At 38.1% G+C, this 20,445-nt stretch overlaps 1 protein-coding gene across 4 annotated transcripts in view; it reads left to right on the forward strand.

Moving 5' to 3' along the window:
- The window catches only part of GREB1L (GREB1 like retinoic acid receptor coactivator), a 178,811-nt gene that overhangs the window by 36,113 nt on the left and 122,253 nt on the right, over positions 1–20,445 (forward strand). For all 4 annotated transcript variants that reach the window (XM_043558429.1, XM_043558432.1, XM_043558430.1 and 1 more), the window contains exons 5-7: positions 8,119–8,295; positions 14,243–14,419; positions 17,440–17,562. In XM_043558429.1, the coding sequence (XP_043414364.1) occupies positions 8,119–8,295; positions 14,243–14,419; positions 17,440–17,562 (477 nt within the window). The remainder of the gene's footprint in view (positions 1–8,118; positions 8,296–14,242; positions 14,420–17,439; positions 17,563–20,445) is intronic.

Raw genomic sequence — 20,445 nt, forward strand, 5'->3', positions numbered from 1 at the left:
TTTTATATCCATTTTTATGCCTTTTATTTATCAGTCAAGTCACACTTAACAGTTAATGACCAAATATTGAAATTGTGCTTAAAATATTGTTGGCTTGTCATTGAGAATCTTGTTATATTTAAGAATTAAATAGAACGAGAGTCAAAGCTTTAGGGGATAATTCTGAAATATCAAATTTTATACCAAAAATGGAGGAGGGGCTCTCCTGTTTTTCCTGTGCTCTAAATATGTTTTAGTTTGCCTTTTGGGGTGCTGACACTGGTATTACTAACAATCAGGTATGTTTAGTGTTCACCAAGATACAAACTCAAGTGATCTAACAGAGAGCAACTATTTCTTGAACTTTAAAACATGAGAACACTACTCTTACCATGAGGCGATTATGTAAAGTATAAGGGAAGGGTAATAGTTAATTTTAGATATGAAGGAAAAAGATTTGGAGATGCAGTTTTTCTGGGGGGAAAAACAAATATAGCACCCAAGCATAAATTCAAATTCCAAGACAACCTGAAAACACAGATCATAGACGTAGATTCCTACATCAGCTACTTTGGTTTCTTATAATTAATTGCATGTCCATATTTTTTCCCCTTTAATTCACCTCAAGGTGGCCATTAAAAACAAAAAGCATAGTTCATAATTTGATAGTTTAAAGTTTGTCCATAGCTCTTTCAATTTGGCTCATTCTAGGGTAGTTCTAAGAACCCTCTCACCCAAAGACAGAACAGTTCTGAAATTTTTCTTATAGAAATGACAGTGAATTAGGACAATGTAATGCCTGGACTTGTTTTAGCATACCACCTTCCCTTCATGGGAAATCCTCTATTTACCTAAGACTTAAAGGAAGGTAAAGCTATTTTTAGAGGCAATTTAGATAAGCAGATACTTAATACCTGATGGGCTTCTGGGGGTTACCATTCAGATGTAAATTTTGGTTGCTAATTTCTTATGTAAATTATTGGAATAGTGTAGGTTCCCACCCTGCTGGGAAGCAGTTGATTGTCTAAAGGGGTGAAGGGCAACCAAATTTGAGGCTTGCAAATACTGCTTTGATTACTTTAGTTTGTGTTTACAGCTGTTTCAGTAAACTTTCCCCTCCCCCCACTTAGATTACTCTGTAACCTTCAAGTTGGAGATAATTGGAGAATGCAAATCTGGTTCTGTGAAGTGAAAACCTTGGCTATTTTCTTAAGGAAATGCAGATGAAGTTTACAAAGAAGGGCCCTCTACCATTATTCCTTTTTTTAAATTAAAATAATTTGCTGCAAAGGTCTTGGGGTTAAGGCAGCATTTCAGTATTATTCTCAGAAAATGAAGCTATTTAGGGACAAGTTTGTTATTTGTGTGCCAACATCGATAACTTATCTTTCCTTCCTTGCATACAGTAAACAGGCATAGATCCTTCCTTAAGGCACTCTTCCCCCAGGTCTTCCAGAAGCCCCTAAAAAAAGATTCTGTCTTTCTTTCAGGATTAGTTCAGATGTGATTCAAAATCACACTACAGGGTTGTAATAAGGTTTCTTTTCATTTTGTTTGAGGCTTTAATTGAGATTGAGTAGTTGGTCTTTATTATATTAATAATCTGACATATTTCTAGAGACCAGAACTACCTGTTACACTAGATATTTGGATCCTACAGACCTTCAAATATAATCACATTTCATAGATTCTTTAGCTACCCACTCTTTTTTTCTTTACAGACACACAGAGCTTATTTTCATTCTTAAAAAAATAAATATTGTTCTTTGCATAATGTTTTTTCTTACTTGGGGATCCCTCATAATATATTTTGTATATAATTAGCTGATCTGAATCCCACCCACCCCCTCCCAAAATTAGGATTTAGAAAAGACAGGTAAAAGGTGTCACAGCAAAAAGCCAAATCTTTGCCTGGTGAGTATATTCTCAGAATAATTACAAACTCAATTTAGGAACTTTTTCTTGATGTTGCCACCATTTCTGGCCTTGAATTGATTTATTTCTTGAATTACCCTGTTGCTGGACTCAGCCTTGCCTTCTCTTTCTTTATTTTCTTTCCTCTTAATCAAATTGGCTGAGTGGCTTGTGTTAGCGAGTAACATGAAGGCAAGAAGATAAAATTGGACATTGTAAAAATAGACTTTACTTTTTAAGAATAGTTTTAGACTTAAAGAAAAATTGAGACAATAGTATAGAGTTTCTATATATTCCTGCAGTTTCTCCTATTATTATCTTACATTATTACTAATTTTAATAATAATTAAAGTTCATAGTTTATTTAGGTTCCTTAGTTTTTACCTAATATCTCTTTTCTTTTCCAGAATCCCTTCAGGATACTAAAATAGAGTTAGTTGTTATGTCTCTTTAGGCTTCTCTTGACTGTTACAGTTTCTCAGACTTTCCTTGTTTCTGATGACCCTGACAGTTTTAGGAATTATTGGTCAGGTATATTGTAGGTGACCCTCTACTGGAATTTGATATTTTTCTCCAAATTAGACTGGGGTTATGGGTTTTGGGAAGAAAGATCACAAAGGTAAATTGCCATTTTCATCATATTGTATCAAGGGTACATTCTGTCAACATGATTTATGAGGGTTGATGTTGATGTAGATCATCTGGCCAAGGTAGTGTGATCTCCACTCTTTCCCCCACTTGCCATACTGTGGGAGAAAGTCACTATGCTCAGCTTATACTTTAGGAACAGGGAATTATGCTCCACCTTCTTGAGGGCAGAGTATCTACATAAATTATTTAAAATTCTGTATGGGGATTTGTCTCCCCCCCCCCCCCACTTACTAATTTATTCACTCATTTATTTATATTATTATGTACTCATGGATATTTATTTTATGTTGAGTTATAAGTCAATACTACTTTACCTCACTGCTCAGATTGTTCTGGTTTTGGACATTGGGACCACCTTCAGTTGGTTCCTGTACCCCTTTTACATACTCTCATCATTGCAGCTTTTTTTTTTAGCATAAAATAGGACATTTTCTCTTTTTATTGTCATGAGCATCCCTTAAAATTTTTGTGGGGAGGAGACTAGAAAACATGCTTCTCCAAGGATCCAGTCATTGTTGAATAATTATTACTTTTGACCTCTAGGTGTCCTCATACTAAAGGCTGTACTAAAAACTATTTGTATTTCTTAATTTGAGTGGACTGTGTAGTTCTCCCTTTTTGCCACAGAAATCATTCTGAAATCATCTCTCTTCTACAGAAAATCCTGCTTTCTTCAGATATTCTCCACACTAAGTCCTCTTGATTCTATCTCTGTTAAGTCCAGAACAAAAATTGTACTTTCCCCCTTGGTCTCCTTTTGCTGCAATGTATTGCTTTTAAAGATCTCATCAGAGGGGTGCCCGGTGGCTCAGTTGGTTAAGTGTCTGACTCTTGGTTTCGGCTCAGGTTATGTTCCTGTGGCCTCATGGGTTTCAGCCCCACGTCAGGCTATGCTCTGGCAGCACGGAGCCTGCTTGGGATTCTCCCTCTCTCTGCCCTTCTTTGCACTGTCTCTGTCTCTCTCAAAATAAATAAATAGCTTTTTTTAAAAAAAGAAAACTCATCAGAAAAATAATGAATGTTAAGGATTCATCAGCAAGTATGAGGTAGGTGAGTGCCAATAGACCAAAGATTCAACTTAGAAAGTTGGGTAATAGGACTCCAAAAAAAGGCAAGGAAGAAGTAATAGGAGAGTGTCCTACATCAGACTGAGGGAAGGCGAAGCATTATATGAGTCAGAGATGTTAATGAGGATGAAGGAGTATCTAATTTGGAGTCCGGAGACTTGGGTTTTAGTCCCACTTTCTCCAGTTACTGAATATTTTAAAAATTGGACCATTTTCTTAAGCTTTATAGGCCCCAGTGTCCTCATATTAAATAGATTAGTGTTACCCAATCTTTGACTCACAAATTTCTTTTATACTAATATATAGTCTTTTGAACTTTTTAGGAATTTAAAACCTAATTCTGTCACTACATGGCATATGATAAAGAATTGATTTTAAGTAGAAAGTATTTATTTTAGACCAGTATGTTAATATACTCTTTGATATTATTCATGCATATGAGAAAAAATTGTCTACATTTTATCATTCAGTAATTGCTACTTAATGTATTTAAAATCGGTTGTGTAAGAAAAAGCATATTTTATTGACAAATTCAAAAATAAAATATTATAGCTTTTCAGGGGGCTGAGTATATTTAAATGTTTTCCAGCATCAAATAAAAAGAAAATCAAAATCTACTTTTTTTTTTTTAATTTTTTTTTCAACGTTTTTTATTTCTTTTTGGGACAGAGAGAGACAGAGCATGAACGGGGGAGGGGCAGAGAGAGAGGGAGACACAGAATCGGAAACAGGCTCCAGGCTCCGAGCCATCAGCCCAGAGTCTGACGCGGGGCTCGAACTCACGGACCACGAGATCGTGACCTGGCTGAAGTCGGATGCTTAACCGACTGCGCCACCCAGGCGCCCCCAAAATCTACTTTTAATACCCAAAATTTGAAATTTTAGGATTAAAAGGATATAGTAGTTTATTTTTATAATTTTTACATCATCTATATGATGAAAAGATTTCAGGCTGCTGTGTGCAGAATTTCTGCTACTGAACATGCTGCAAAATGAGGTAGGCTTTTCTCTCCTACATGAAAAGCCAAGTTGGATTGTAATCACCAAAATTTTACCTTGACATTGCTTTTGGGGGTGGGGTGCCCAAAAACATATTGGTGCATTTTATATAATTTTATAATTTAATGAGTGGGGTTGGGATTGAATCTAACTTTCATAAATCTAGCAAGAGCATCTTTAGAGACATTTGTAACATTACTGTGTTCATTAACACAATCAGTGCTTCCTATCATTAACCAACAATGTATGATGAGTATAAATTAAGCACAATATCAATACAAATGGCTAAGAATAAAAACAGTTGTGTGAAAATCAAAGCCATACACTGATACAGGGTTCAAACAAGTGAGTCCTGAATTCATTCAACTGGTTTCCACTCTCCCTCTATGTGTAGCAGGGAAAGCACTCAGAACATTCTTTAATATTAGAATAATTATTTGTTAGATTTTAGAAATTGGTAACTATTTGATTTTGTCTTATAACTTCAAGTATCATGGAATACCTGTAAGTCCCTGGGAGTTTAATAACTGCCTGTTGAGAGATCCTATATCAGATAATCTTAAGGTTCTATATAGCTCTGATGTTCTAAAAAGCTGGTAATAATTTGAAAATTCATACAAATTGGCACAGATTATCATTTCATCTAGTCCACTCTTTCTAATATGGTGTGAGTCAAAGTCGTAGAAAGGTTTGTTACTACTTCTTAGTGACAGAGATAGTTCCCCACGTATCCTGTTTTTTGTCAATAGACAATCATGAACTTCTCATCACTGAATTTTCTGCATCTTTTGGGAAGATACGTGTTCTGCCTTTTGGAGCAAGTCATGATAAAGGTGTTATTTCTTTTCTTTTTCTTTTTTTGAGAGAGAGAGAGCGAGCGAGCATGTCCACAAGTGGGGGAGGGGCAGAAGAGAGAGAGAGAATCTTAAATAGGCTCCACCCAGGCACCCCTTGATCTGTCTTTATATAGCAAACTTACCATGTCTTACATCCTGGACATTACTGAACTCATTATATAACACTGCACAAGTTCCCTAACCTTCCTGAGCCTCAACTTCTCCATCTAGGAAAGGAGTTGGTAGTTGTTCAGAGGATTAAATAATATAATCTGTACAATGGTTAGTACCATGCCTGGCTTATATTAAGTTCTCCATAAATTTTTCTGCCATTGATACCATCATCATCATGTCCCCACTTTCAAACCTGAGTTCTGTCCCTTAAATGGGGTGGGGGCAGCAGAATTTTTTTTAGGGCTTTTATGTATCCATAGCTTCCAAAAACTGTGTGTAAACTGAATAAATAATATGACCTGCATGTATAAATGACTATTTTTCAAATAAATATAGATGATATTGTGACTAATAAAATATAGATTCATTCAAAATTGTTAATTCACAATAATATTCTGCTTTTGTTTTTTTCAATTAACAAACACTAAAAGTTAAATTTGAATTATTTTAGTGTTAAAGGGAGCCTATAAGCTTGAGATGGTTGAACCCCATTATTTTATCATTTTATTCTTTCTTCTGTTGACTTCCTCCAATTCCATTATGTCTGCTTTTGAGGTTTGATGAGCTCAACCATGCAGTAGATTCATGGTAGATTTATGTGCGCCACAACTTCATACAATATTTGGATTTTTTTCTCTTATAATAACTGATTGCATCCAATTGTTTGTTGGCATTTGGTGAACATCATACTATAAATTGATACTGGCAGAATTTAGCAGGGTCTTTCTCTACTTTGTATTGGGTGATGATGGTCTCCTCAGGTTTGTGTGTGGAGATTTAGGTGTCCATCGTTTACCTTCTGCAACTCTCTGAAATAGTATTTTTCATACTTGTATGTACCCTCTTTTGGCTGCAGGTGAAACCCAACCCAACTGAAATTAGCTTTAGGTAGAATGAAGATATTATTCAAAGAATTTCTAAGCAAAAGGTTTCACAATCCAACCTTGGGAAACGCACATACAGCTGGGTTTCAGGGGTCCACACACTGCTGGAACATTCCCTTTGAGCCTCCTGTCTGCTGACAGACTTCTCTCACAAGGCAAGGAACTGAGCTGCCACAGATCAAACTAAGTCATACTATTTCTGGCTCCATGTTTGGAATTCCTTGAGAAAAGGCTTTGATTGTCCCAGTTTATGTCAGGTGTCCCTGACTAATCAACTATGGCTGGAAAGGTGGGATATTATAGTGGCTAGCTTGGATCAGGTGCTACCTCCTGTCAGTCTAGAATATCCCCATTCTCCAGAGGAATCACGTGATTAGAGTTCAAGGAGGTTTGATTATCTCCCAGAAGATGTGAAATAGGTGCTTTGCAGTAGAAAATAGCTGTCCTCTGTAATATTGTTTTGTGATTATTGGTTCCTTATACATTCTTCCAATTAGACTATAATGTAGGTTCTTGGGGGAAGATATATTTGTTCAATTCTATCCCCAGGCCTAGGGTAGCATCTGTTGCAAGTGATTTTTTTTTTTAATTTTTTTTTCAACGTTTATTTATTTTTGGGACAGAGAGAGACAGAGCATGAACGGGGGAGGGGTAGAGAGAGAGGGAGACACAGAATCGGAAACAGGCTGCAGGCTCTGAGCCATCAGCCCAGAGCCTGACGCGGGGCTCGAGCTCACGGACCGCGAGATCGTGACCTGGCTGAAGTCGGACGCTTAACCGACTGTGCCACCCAGGCGCCCCGCAAGTGATTTTTAATAAATGATGAATTAGTTAGTGTAATATGTTTTGGTACACAACGTGGTTATGTAAGGTTTTGTTATGTGTTGTTCTGTTGTAGCTTACAAAAATGACTTCACGGTTCTGAGTTCTAGTTCTGGCCCATTCATTTATGAGCCACATCTGAAGTGCAGTCTCTTCCTATGTGAAATGGAAGCCTCTCTCTTCTATGACAGTCACCATTTATAGATATGAACTTGCTTTGAAAGTATAAAAATATTGTACTACATACACATAAAAATTACATACATTTTTCAAAGCTCTGTGTGTATTTATCATTTGCTTACTTGTAGATCAGAAAATATAAAGTCATAAATGTTGGCTGAACTTGTCAGAAATACCTCCTTTTTGTGTGTTTTCAGCTCCACTCAGGGGAAGGGGATACCTATGATAGGTTTGTCTTCAGGTTGGAGTATATGGACTTTAAATTTAGTCCTGGGGTGCCTGGGTGGCTCAGTCGGTTGAGCGTCCAAATCTTGGTTTCAGCTCAGGTCATGATCTCGCAGTTCCTGAGTTTGAGTCCCGCATCAGGCTCTGCACTGAAAGTGCAGAACCTGCTTGGGATTTCTCTCTCCCTCTCTCTCTGCCCCTCCCCCAGCGTGCTCTTTCTCTCCCTCTCTCTTTCAAAAAATAAACATAAAAAAATAATCTACTCCTTAATTTTTTATGGGATTATGCCTTTATGGGATTTCCCATAGGCAAATCCACTCTCCAGATGGGTGATAAGGAGATAGGACCTTTCTAAACATTTTACTGTGTCCTTTTTACCATTTTTAGGTTTTTGTCAAGCAGGAAAGGATTTGCGTTTGGTATCTCTTTGTATGGAACAAATCGACATCCCAGCAGGATTCCTCCTGGTAGGGGCCAAGTCTCCCAATCTGCCTGAACACATCCTCGTGTGTGCTGTAGACAAGCGATTTCTACCAGATGATCATGGGAAAAATGCACTTTTAGGTGAGTATTTCACACCTATAAAATTCCTTCCAATGGGGCGCCTGGGTGGCGCAGTTGGTTAAGCGTCCGACTTCAGCCAGGTCACGATCTCGCGGTCCGTGAGTTCGAGCCCCGCGTCAGGCTCTGGGCTGATGGCTCAGAGCCTGGAGCCTGTTTCCGATTCTGTGTCTTCCTCTCTCTCTGCCCCTCCCCCGTTCATGCTCTGTCTCTCTCTGTCCCAAAAATAAATAAACGTTGAAAAAAAAAATTAAAAAAAAAAACATGTTAAATTATCACAGATTTTTTTTTAGATCACAGAATTAATTGGGAATTCTGTAATTAACTCAAGTATGAAACATTTTTTTTCTTTTAGTAACTTCTTAAAAATTAGCTTTTATTTTTTATTCATTCCCAAAACACCCGCCTTGAAGAGGCGGCCTTTTCAAGCCAAGCTAAAGGATGGCATGTGATTTATCAAAAATTAATTCTGTGTAAAGCAAAGTAGGATTCACTCTGTATAGAGTTATTGATCTAGACCTGATGTCCAGTCAACTCTGTTATTCAGCTGCAGATTATCTGCTTCGTAAGTTTTTGGTAGTTTCTCCATGCTACCCATCATTCCTAGCTATATTTGGTTGATGTGATTCCCATGTTATATTTAGCATTAGTTCAACCAAAGTAACTAGGAATATACATATGATGTAAAATGTATTACTGTATCTCAGAATTGTTTTATTCTCTGGCTTTACTTTGAGTCTGGACTTTTTTTTTCACAACCTAGCTTCCTTACATCATGGGAAATAAAGACTGGATTTATTTTTAATTAAGAAGACAAGGTGGCACATGAGATGTCTTTAGTGAAAATGATAAAAATGAAAGGAAAGAGGGCAAAGAATTCAAGAATTGTATTGTTCATAAGCTGTACTTATTTAGTTTGATACATTTTTCCTAGTTACACAGTGTCATCAGAAAGTCTGGAAATATATACATCAGTATCCTGAGTTAGAAAGTAACCCTATCCATGCTTTATAAAAGTTCCTTAACTTATAATTCAAAGCTTTTTCTTGGTTCATAGGAAAAGAAGTGATAATTTCCATAGGCTTTCATAAAAAGATGATGATTTTCTGTTAGTGAAATTGAGCAGATGGTTTAACACAGAAGCCTAATGGTAAAGTTTATAAGTTGGACTAAATTAGCAAAGAAGTTTCTAAGTATCTGTTCACTCGTTCATTCAACACTTTATTCAAAATGTACTATGTGACAAAAATCATACAAGGCTGTCTTGTGGGAGCACAAAAATGTTAAGACACAGAGCTAGTAATCTAGTTGGCTGTGGTATAACAGTTTTGGGAAACTTCTTTTTAGCATTTTAAAAGCATCATAGTGTTGAGGTGCCTGGCTGGCTCAGTCAGAAAAGCATGCAGCTCTTGATCTCAGGGTCATGAGTTCTAGCCCCACATTGGTTGTAGAGATTGCTATAAACAAACAAACTTTTAAAAAATAAATAAAAGCATCACCGTGACATCAGATGGAATAGTTTACATGTGGCTCTGACCACAGACACAGAAAAATATCTCATGATGCCTTTTTGCTTAATGATTCTTCATGACTAGAGGAATCCTCCTAGAATACATCATGAAAGGATACAAGAAACACCATCAGAATAATAGATTTTCAGGGTGTCTCAGTCGGCTGAATGTCTGACTCTTGATTTCGGCTCAGGTCATGTTCCCAGGGTCATGGGATCAAGCCCTGCATTGGGTTCTGCACTGAGCATGGAACCTGCTTAAGATTCTCTCTCTCTCTCTCTCTCTCTCTCTCTCTCTCTCTCTCCCCCCTTCTCTCCCTCTCTCTCTCCCTCTGCTACTCTCCACCACTTACACACTCTGTTTCTAAAAAGAGGAAGAAGAAGAATAGATTTCATGATTGTGTATAATAATGAATATGAGATCAAAGACCTTGGTCATTGGAGTTGGAACTGGGATTAAAATCCCAGATTTGCCACTTAGTATTTTCAGAACTGGGGCAAGCTACTTATTCTCATGAGGTCTCAGATTTCTCATCTATAAAAAGAGGCCAATGATGCCTAACTTTCAGGGTTGTAAAGATCAAATGAGATGATGTTTATAAGGCAAACCATCCAGCACAGTGCCTGGCACAGAGCACTTGCTCTTTAAATGGTTATTATTCTGCCATTCTGTCATATTTATTAATACCTTTATAGAAATGGAAGTTTGTTTGCTTTCTCTAGCCTTGCGAATGGACATAATTTTTTACTAACCACTTTCCAAGTGAAAGTGTAGTGCAGCAAGATGGTAGAACTTTTCTCTTAGATAAGCATGTTGTTGAGATTTTTATATGTTAATATCCATCCAACATTCCTTACTGATGATAGATTATTTTAGTATGCATTAAAGTATAGTGGGAAAAATTTTAAGCTTCGAATATGTTAGAATCCCAGTGAACTCCAATATCAATTTATAAACTTTTTATATAAATTATGCTGAGTCAAAAGACTGTGAGTGAAGGAATTGGTTAAAAAATATATTGAGGGGGCATTTGGGTGGTTCAGTTCGCTCGGTGTCTGACTTTTGATTTTGGCTCAGGTCATGATCTCACAGTTGTGGGATCTGGTCCTGCATTGGACTCTGCACTGAGTGCTAAGCATGGAGACTGCTTGGGATTCTCTTTCCCCCTTTCTCTCTGCCCCTCCCCCACTCATTCTCTCTCTCTTTCTCTCTTTCAAAATAAATAAACATTAAAAAGTATATATTGATCCAGTTGGCAGTTCATTCATGTGTCCCAATTCTACTGTGCAATTGGAAGACTTGGTTGACAGAAACACTAGATAGGTAATTTAGCTGTAAGAGGTATTATTTTTTGTGATGATGACAACAAGAACTTTGGGCAGATAAAATCTCTCTTGAACAAAGACTGACACTGAAACTGTACAGAGTTTAAAAAATGAGCTGTAGGATTCTTTGTCTTAAATATTGTTAATTCTCATCATTAATGTGCCATTTCTGTTCTTTTTTTTTTTAAACATTTATTATTATTTTTTTAAATTTTTTTTCAATGTTTTTTATTTCTTTTTGGGACAGAGAGAGACAGAGCATGAACAGGGGAGGGGCAGAGAGAGAGGGAGACACAGAATCGGAAACAGGCTCCAGGCTCGGAGCCATCAGCCCAGAGCCTGACGCGGGGCTCGAACTCACGGACCGCGAGATCGTGACCTGGCTGAAGTCGGACGCTTAACCGACTGCGCCACCCAGGCGCCCCGCCATCTCTGTTCTTTGAAGATTGTCCAGATCCTTTGCTTTTCTTACTTTGTATATTCTCTTGCTTTTCACCTCAGAGAATAAGAAAAAGAAAAAAGATAAAACCTCACCTCAGTAATTTGTTAATTTTAATTCTCACACTAATCTTTTATGAACTACTTGGATCTACCAGTTAAGCCTCTTTTGGGAGGCACCATCTTTAATTGTTTTGACTAAGATGTTCTTATATTATTTTACTGGGTTCTACATCTGCCTGGCAAGCCAGACACTTTTCTGTCAAGGCCTGATAATCGCACCACAATGTAAGTTACATGGAGGCAGTGGTTTTGTCTCCTTTGCTCCGTGCTGAAAACCTGGTACCTGAAAGAGTGCCTAGCATATGGTAGAGTATATAAGTATTTGTTGGATGGATGGATGGATGGATTTGTTGGCTAGATGCGTGGATGCATGGAGAAATGGATGATTAGATGGCTTGGGAACTCGGTGAAAAAAATTGGCATTTTTTTTTCTTTTTTTGGTTTTGGCCTGTAGCTATAAAGCATTGGACAGATAGCCAAATGCTCTCAAATTCAGTCCATCTCTGAATATATTTTAAATAATTTATGTTTACATTTCTATAAAGTAACAGTAATAAACTAATTATATAAATTACTAATTTTATGTAACCGATCAGAAGATATGACTATCTCTGTTTTTCCAGTTTTGCATCATGCCTGGTATATAGGTGGATGCTCAGTAAGTAATTGTTGAAAAAATAATAAATTGGACTGCCATTTCTATTGATTGTCGGAATTGACTGTCTGCGATTGGTATGTTGTGAGATATTCTGTCTTTAATCCTGGTGGCCTTTCTCTTCTCTCCTTTTATATCTTTGTTAATTAGATAACAGGTTGGTTTAGGGGTTTAAAAAGAGTATCACTTCATCAGTGGATTGATTTTAAGTTAGTCATTTATATAGAGAGAGATTGTACGTGTGGAGTTTGGAATGCCTTTTCTCATTTACACCTATCTTGTCCTTGTTCACTACATGGCAGTACATATGATGCTTCCTCCTCAGTCACAACCAGAGGAACTCACATTATTTCTGTGTGACTTTTCTCTGTGTATTACGGGATTGATTTCCAATTAAGCAAAGGATAGCCTCACATCCTCTTAGCCTCCTCCATTTCTTCTTTCTGTGCCCCCTGCTCTAAGCAGGTCACTGAAAGTTGTATTTTGTTTGAATAATCTGAGTGAGAATTGTTTGGATGTTTGATCTAAAGGGATAATAAGCTGGGGCGCCTGGGTGGCGCAGTCGGTTGAGCGTCCGACTTCAGCCAGGTCACGATCTCGCGGTCCGGGAGTTCGAGCCCCGCGTCGGGCTCTGGGCTGATGGCTCAGAGCCTGGAGCCTGTTTCCGATTCTGTGTCTCCCTCTCTCTCTCTGCCTCTCCCCTGTTCATGCTCTGTCTCTCTCTGTCCCAAAAATAAATAAACGTTGAAAAAAAAATTAAAAAAAAAAAATAAATAAAGGGATAATAAGCTAGTTTGAGTATGGGGGGGGTGAATAAAGAGGAAATGGGACTCTCGGGGCACCTGTGTGAGAAATTACAGCTAGCTGTCATAGGAACTGGAAAGTTGACAGCACCTGGGCTTGCCCATCACTGTCCATGCCCTCCTCTCTGCAGACAACCTTCACAGTTGCCAATTTATTCTCTCCCATCCCTTAGCTGACAGGTGGTTGGACATAACCCCCAACTTGGGTTCCAATTTTATAAAACCTTACAAATTTAGGGCCCAGTTCCATCTGACTGATTCTATTTGTATTTATTTTAAAATTCCAGGAAAGGGGCACTTGGGTGTCTCAGTCCTTTGGGGATCTGACTCTTGATTTCATGATCCCAGGATTGTGGCCCTGAGCCCTGCATCAAGCTCCATGCTGGGTGTGGAGCCTGCTTGGGATTCTTGTTCTCTCTCCCTCTGCCCACCACCTCTCAAATAAAAAACAAATAATAGGGGCGCCTGGGTGGTGCAGTCGGTTAAGCGTCCGACTTCGGCCAGGTCACGATCTCGTGGTCCGTGAGTTCGAGCCCCGCGTCAGGCTCTGGGCTGATGGCTCAGAGCCTGGATCCTGTTTCCGATTCTGTGTCTCCCTCTCTCTCTGCCCCTCCCCCGTTCATGCTCTGTCTCTCTCTGTCCCAAAAATAAATAAACGTTGAAAAAAAAATTTAAAAAAAACAAATAATAAAATATTTTTAAGTTGAAAAATAAAATAAAATAAAATTCCATGAAAGAGACTCTGACTGTCCCAGACTGGGTCTGATATTAGCACAATCTAATCATCTGTGACAGTGCACATGGTGGGTAGGGCAGAGAACCAGGGCCAGCAAGTTCTCTAAGAAGGGAGTGTGTGGGGAGGAAATCATGGGCATCTCTAGAAGCAAACTTTTTCATATTTTTATGTCAACTGTATGAATTCTATCACATGCTACTATCCACTCTATTTTCTTAGCCATTAAACTTAGAGCAGAATTTAAATTACTTTCAGTCTTCCACTATTATAAAATAACTCTGCTAAAAAAAAATTGGTGTTTTTCCTTGAGGTTAGGAAATTATTGGGTCAAAAGCACTGAATATTTCTATACTTTTCATATGTAAAAGTATTGTATCAATGTACAAATCCACCAGTAACTTTGGTTTGTCTTCTTTCAGGGTTTTCTGGAAACTGTATCGGCTGTGGAGAAAGAGGATTTCGGTATTTCACAGAATTTTCCAACCATATTAACTTGAAGCTCACCACCCAGCCAAAGAAGCAGAAGCACTTAAAGTACTACCTAGTCAGAAGCTCCCAGGGTGTACTGTCGAAGGGACCTCTTATCTGCTGGAAAGGTAGCGTCAACTTCTGGGAGGGAAAGGGAAGGGAAAGGAATGAGGATGTTACAGTAAGGACAAGTGGCCTTCTGGGGTTCAGAATTAGGTATGATGTATGTAAATATCCCAAGTTCAGAAGATATCCAAAGATGTGAAGCTCTCTGGCAGGTTATTTGACTTGCTTCTTTCTTTCTTTTTTTTTTTTTAATTTTTTTTTTTTAACGTTTATTTTTGAGACAGAGACAGAACGTGAATGGGGGAGGGTCAGAGAGAGAGGGAGACACAGAATCTGAAACAGGCTTCAGGCTCTGAGCGGTCAGCACAGAGCCCGACGCAGGGCTCGAACTCACGGACTGCGAGATCATGACCTGAGCCGAAGTCGGACGCTTAACCGACCGAGCCACCCAGGCGCCCCAACTTCTTTCTATTTTCAATAGAGACTATTCAGGTTTAGAAAAAGTGCATGTCTCTTTATATTTGTCTCTTGGGAGGGTGGAGTACAGGAGGACTCTTTTCAGCTTTCCTGTCACTTAGAGAGGACCTCAAAGTGTCATTTTTCTGGTTAGATGCTCTTTCTATTTTATTTAGGTTCTTTGGTAATTCTCAAGCATCTAGTTTTCTGTTTTCATTAGAACTAAGCATACTTTGAACAAATAACGCTTCTTCATAATACCTTAATACCTGGGGAAAACACATTATTAAGTTGGCAAAGTTGTTTTTTTTTAAGTGTAGAAGAACTTAACTAACTTATTTGTGGATCTGAATCCAGTTGAAATCTCACATCTTCATGTAGTTGATAGGATTTACCACAAGTTCTATTCATTGTTCTAATGCAGTGGAATATCTAATCCTTATTCTTTTTTTTTTTTTTTTTTTTAATTTTTTTTTTCAACGTTTATTTATTTTTGGGACAGAGAGAGACAGAGCATGAACGGGGGAGGGGCAGAGAGAGAGGGAGACACAGTATCGGAAACAGGCTCCAGGCTCTGAGCCATCAGCCCAGAGCCCGACACGGGGCTCGAACTCACGGACCACGAGATCGTGACCTGGCTGAAGTCGGACGCTTAACCGACTGCGCCACCCAGGCGCCCCATAATCCTTATTCTTTTGAGCAGTTACTTAGATGCTGAGATTTTTCTTAATTATCAATATTATTATATTATTAAAGATGAAATAAAAATTTTCTTTAATGCTTCCATTTGTTGTCTGTGCAAGATTTTGGCCTGACCATAAGAAATAGCATAATAAATCCAAATTATAAATGACTTCAGATTTTCCTCTGAGTTTTCCACTGTAATTACTCTTGGGTGCATTTTTTTTTTTAATAATTTTTTTTTCAACGTTTATTTATTTTTGGGACAGAGAGAGACAGAGCATGAACGGGGGAGGGGCAGAGAGAGAGGGAGACACAGAATCGGAAACAGGCTCCAGGCTCCGAGCCATCAGCCCAGAGCCCGACGCGGGGCTCGAACTCACGGACCGCGAGATCGTGACCTGGCTGAAGTCGGACGCTTAACCGACTGCGCCACCCAGGCGCCCTTGGGTGCATTTGAAATGACATTATATAATTCCTTAGGAAATAGCTGCATGTTCCAAGACAGGCACAATGATCCTGAATGGCTTTTGAAGGTTCACATTTTTAAAAAATCTTTTAAAAGATTTTATTTTTAAGTAATCTGTACCCACAATGTGGGACTCAAACTCACAAACCCAAGATTAAGAGTCACACACTCTACCAACTGAGCCAGCCAGGTGTCTGAAGCCTCACATTTATAGAAGTTACTATTTTAGAATTAAGGTTGTATATGCATATGTATCCATATATGCAGATATGGAGATATGCAGATATGCAGACATAGAACATCAATATAAATGTATGCATACGATACACATAATGTGGAGGTATCCTTGTAGGCCAAAGTACAATTGCTTTTCAAGGAAAATCCTAGCCAAGGTGGTCATAGAAAACTGTGTCCAACCTTGCATATATCTGATAAACTTGGAAACTCTCTAAAGGACCCTCTATAATTAACTGTCATTTACAACCATTTATATTTCTTTTTCACATGCTACCTTTAAAAATTAACATAGTGTAACGTGTAGTATAGTTAGAAGTTATAGCCCTACATGGTTTCTTAGTATTTGCTATCTACTTGACTCTGTTCAAAGTATTATTAAAGTATCATGTTAGAGCTCCATTAGTATTGGCTTACCTAAAATGAAGCTTGGTGTTGCATGATCAGAAATCTCCTAGAATATTGTGTACCTATTTCCTTTGATACAAACTAAGAGTAATAAGAATTTGAGCATTTCTGGGACACCTGGGTAGCTTAGTTGGTTGAGCATTGGACTTTGGTTCAGGTCATGATCTGTTCATGAGTTCAAGCCTTGCATCAGGCTCACTGCTGTCAGCATCAAGTCTGCTTGGGATTTTCTATCCCCCTCTCTCCCTGCCCCTCCCCTGTTCTTTCTCACTTAAAAATAATAAGTAGGCTTAAAAAAAAGAATTTGAGCATTTCTAATTTTTCTCCTCTGACTATAAATTTTTCTTTGCTTCAGCTTTTGTACATAAATTAAAGTTGAGGTGAGAGTATTGAAAACAACCTATATAGATTCCCGTTCCACACTAAATTGATCCTTGACGGGAGGTTAACTGGTGTTTGAAAGCTTATTTTTTTAAAAAACAAATTACTGATATTTTAGCCTGCCTTATCCATAAAACTAGCTTGATTATATTGGTTATGAGTAATTTTTCCCCTGGGAGCTAGTCTGTGAAGAACAAAAGCCGGATCTTTTTTCTTTCTTTCTTTTTTTTTTCCTTCTAAACATGACATCTGGCCCTAGGAAGACAAAGTGAATTCACCATCTTGAACATTCTGTTGGAGTCAGGATTAGAGGAGGGGAAACCGCCAATAAGGAATATGGTTGCTACTTAAGGAACAGTAGTTCATTTTAGAGATTTTGTGGATTGTGTTCTCATCACCTGCTTTGACAGGGTATTGGTCTCCTCCCATAATATAATTCTTACTCCTTCCCAGAATGTAGAAGCCGACAATCCTCTGCCACTTGCCACTCTATGAAACCAAACTCTTCAGTACCATCAACTGTGACACCAGAAAATGGCACAACTAATGGATACAAATCAGGATTCATTCAGACAGGTATGGGATATTTTCTTTTGGAATTTCAAGCAGCCAGATGTATGTTTAGTGGTTCACTTTAAAAATGACTGTTGGCTGGTTTGAATAGAAATGTTTTAAAACAAGTATTACCTGAGTTACTATTAGAGTTAGAAGTCAGCACTGAGATGGGTTAGTTCATGGATAAGAAATTTAACTCAAGCACAGGACCTATCTCTAGAAAAGTCTAACAGTGGGCAATAAGTAGAAATCCAGACATGAGGAAAGTCTGTCTCATAGCTATCAGGTGGCATATACTGGGGACATAACTCATGAAGACTGGAGTTCTAGGGTAGGGCTCTAAACTAAGCCCACAGAACATTACAGGGAGTATTGCACCAACTGGTATATTAAGTAAGGTCCCAAGGTAGGACTGAGGATCACAGTGGAAGAATCCACTAGTTTCTAGTGGTTCAAGATGGAGGCTGGGTTACAAATAACCAGATAAAATTTTAGTGCCTGAAACCAGGTTATACTATCAGGGCAGGATCAGCAGAAGGGCCACACTGATACTGAACAGATAAGTTGCCAGTCTAAGGCTTCTAAAAATTCCTCCAGTGTAGAGAGTTGTACTAGCCCAGGCCCCAAGGACAGGATAAGGCTCCAGGTGGGACTTAATGTTTCCAGGTGGCTGGAGGGCTAGAGGGCTGTAACTGAAAATATCACTGCAGATAATATTTAAGAAAATTATTCATGGAATGCAAGCTGGTGCAGCCACTCTGGAAAACAGTATGGAGGTCCCTCAAAAAAACTAAAAATAGAACTACCCTACAACCCAGCAATTGCACTAATAGACATTTATCCAAGGGATACGGGTGTGCTGTTTCAAAGGGACACATGCACCCCCATGCAGCGCTATCAACAATAGTCAAAGTATGGAAACAGCCCAAATGTCCATCAATGGATAAATGGATAAAGAAGATGTGGTGTATATATATGATGGAGTATTACTCGGCAATCAAAAAGAATGAAATCTTGCCATTTGCAACTATGTGGATAGAACTGGAGGGTATTTTGCTAAGTGAAATTAGTCAGAGAAAGACAAAAATCATATGACTTCACTCATATGAGGACTTTAAGAGACAAAACAGATGAACATAAGGGAAGGGAAACAAAAATAATATAATAACAGGAAGGGGGACAAAGCATAAGAGACTCATAAATATGGAGAACAAACAGAGGGTTACTGGAGAGGTTGTGGGAGGGAGGATGGGCTAAATGGGTAAGGGGCAGTAAGGAATCTACTCCTGAAATCATTGTTGCACTATACACTATTTTGGATATAAATTTAAAAAATAAAATTAAAAATAAAATAAAATCAGAAAAAAAAGAGAAAATTATTCAGAACCAGTCTAGGTTATATCTTAGGCAAGAAGGAAAGTATTTTAAAAGAATCTGTGAATTGTTTTCCAGTTCACTTGTTTTTTGTAAAGCATCATTTTACTCATCTGATATGCAAATGTCATAGTATAATGTGCTTTGCCAGCATCCCGTTACCCACAAGTTGAAAAGAAGGCTGTCTTCATTTATTTCACTACTTAGCATTCCTCTTTCAAGTTCATGTGAAATTTTGATGAGTTGATAAATTTTTTCTACTTACTTTCAAGAGGTAAGTAGTTATTAGAAGGCATTTGCAACAATAGCAATGGTAACAAGGCTAACCTTATTTGGGGCTCTTCTAGCTATGTTTCTGTACTCAGATTTAAAAGGTCTGATTTTTAAAGTGTCCAAGAGATTTAGGTAGAGGCTCTAATCTAAGAGAAGAGAGCATATCTCTTTAGAATAAATGAGAGAACATTGTGTTACTAGGTATTCAAGAAAGAAAAAAGTTGGCACTTGGCTCTAGGTATTGAAACATTAGTTAGCCTTCATTACAATAATGATACACCTATATGTCTTTCCTAGAATATTATTTTAGTAACTTGTTTGATTCCATGGTATATTTTCTTCCATTAGACCTTGGGACTACTGAAATGTAATTTTAAAACTACACTATTAAAAATGAATAGTTAATTACAGTAAAAACTTATGAAATATTTACTGTGTCCTAAAACCCTTGTCACATACTGGAAGGCAGGGTTCCAACACTTGACCAATGGCTCTGATGATTTAAAACCACTCATGTAGGGGATAAAAGCACAATAAAACATGTTACCTTTCTTAAAAGGGACAGGTAGATATATAAATAACCAGTTGTACCTGAAAACAATGAAAATATATTAACATGCTAATAAGCAGTAATGCAGTTTTAATTATATTAGGAAATATATTTTGAAAACAAATACTGCTCTGAAATAGAGGAAATCAAGTTTTAGGCTTTAGCAAAGCTCCATCAATTGCCATGAAGAGACACAGACAAGGCACTGACTGTCTCACAGTGAATACAAGTGGCCAAGATTCATGCCCATATCCTTGAGTATCCCTTGTGGCGATTTGACCATGAAATTAGCTGTTAACAATTTTAGGTGAGATCCATAGAATTTAATAGAAGAAAGTAGCTTTAAAAGTGAGACTTTGTGGGGCGCCTGGGTGGCGCAGTCGGTTAAGCGTCCGACTTCAGCCAGGTCACGATCTCGCGGTCCAGGAGTTCGAGCCCCGCGTCAGGCTCTGGGCTGATGGCTCAGAGCCTGGAGCCTGTTTCCGATTCTGTGTCTCCCTCTCTCTCTGCCCCTCCCCCGTTCATGCTCTGTCTCTCTCTGTCCCAAAAATAAATAAACGTTGAAAAAAAAAATTAAAAAAAAAAAAAGGTGAGACTTTGTATCTAAAATTTTCTTCTTGACAAATTAGGTTTATGACTCTTCAGCAATAATTTCTTTCTTCCTACACATGTTGAAAGCAATAGGCTTTGAGACTTTCATGTTAGTA

Source organism: Prionailurus bengalensis, chromosome D3 (assembly GCF_016509475.1).
Source record: "Prionailurus bengalensis isolate Pbe53 chromosome D3, Fcat_Pben_1.1_paternal_pri, whole genome shotgun sequence".
NCBI classification, from domain to species: Eukaryota; Metazoa; Chordata; class Mammalia; order Carnivora; family Felidae; genus Prionailurus; species Prionailurus bengalensis.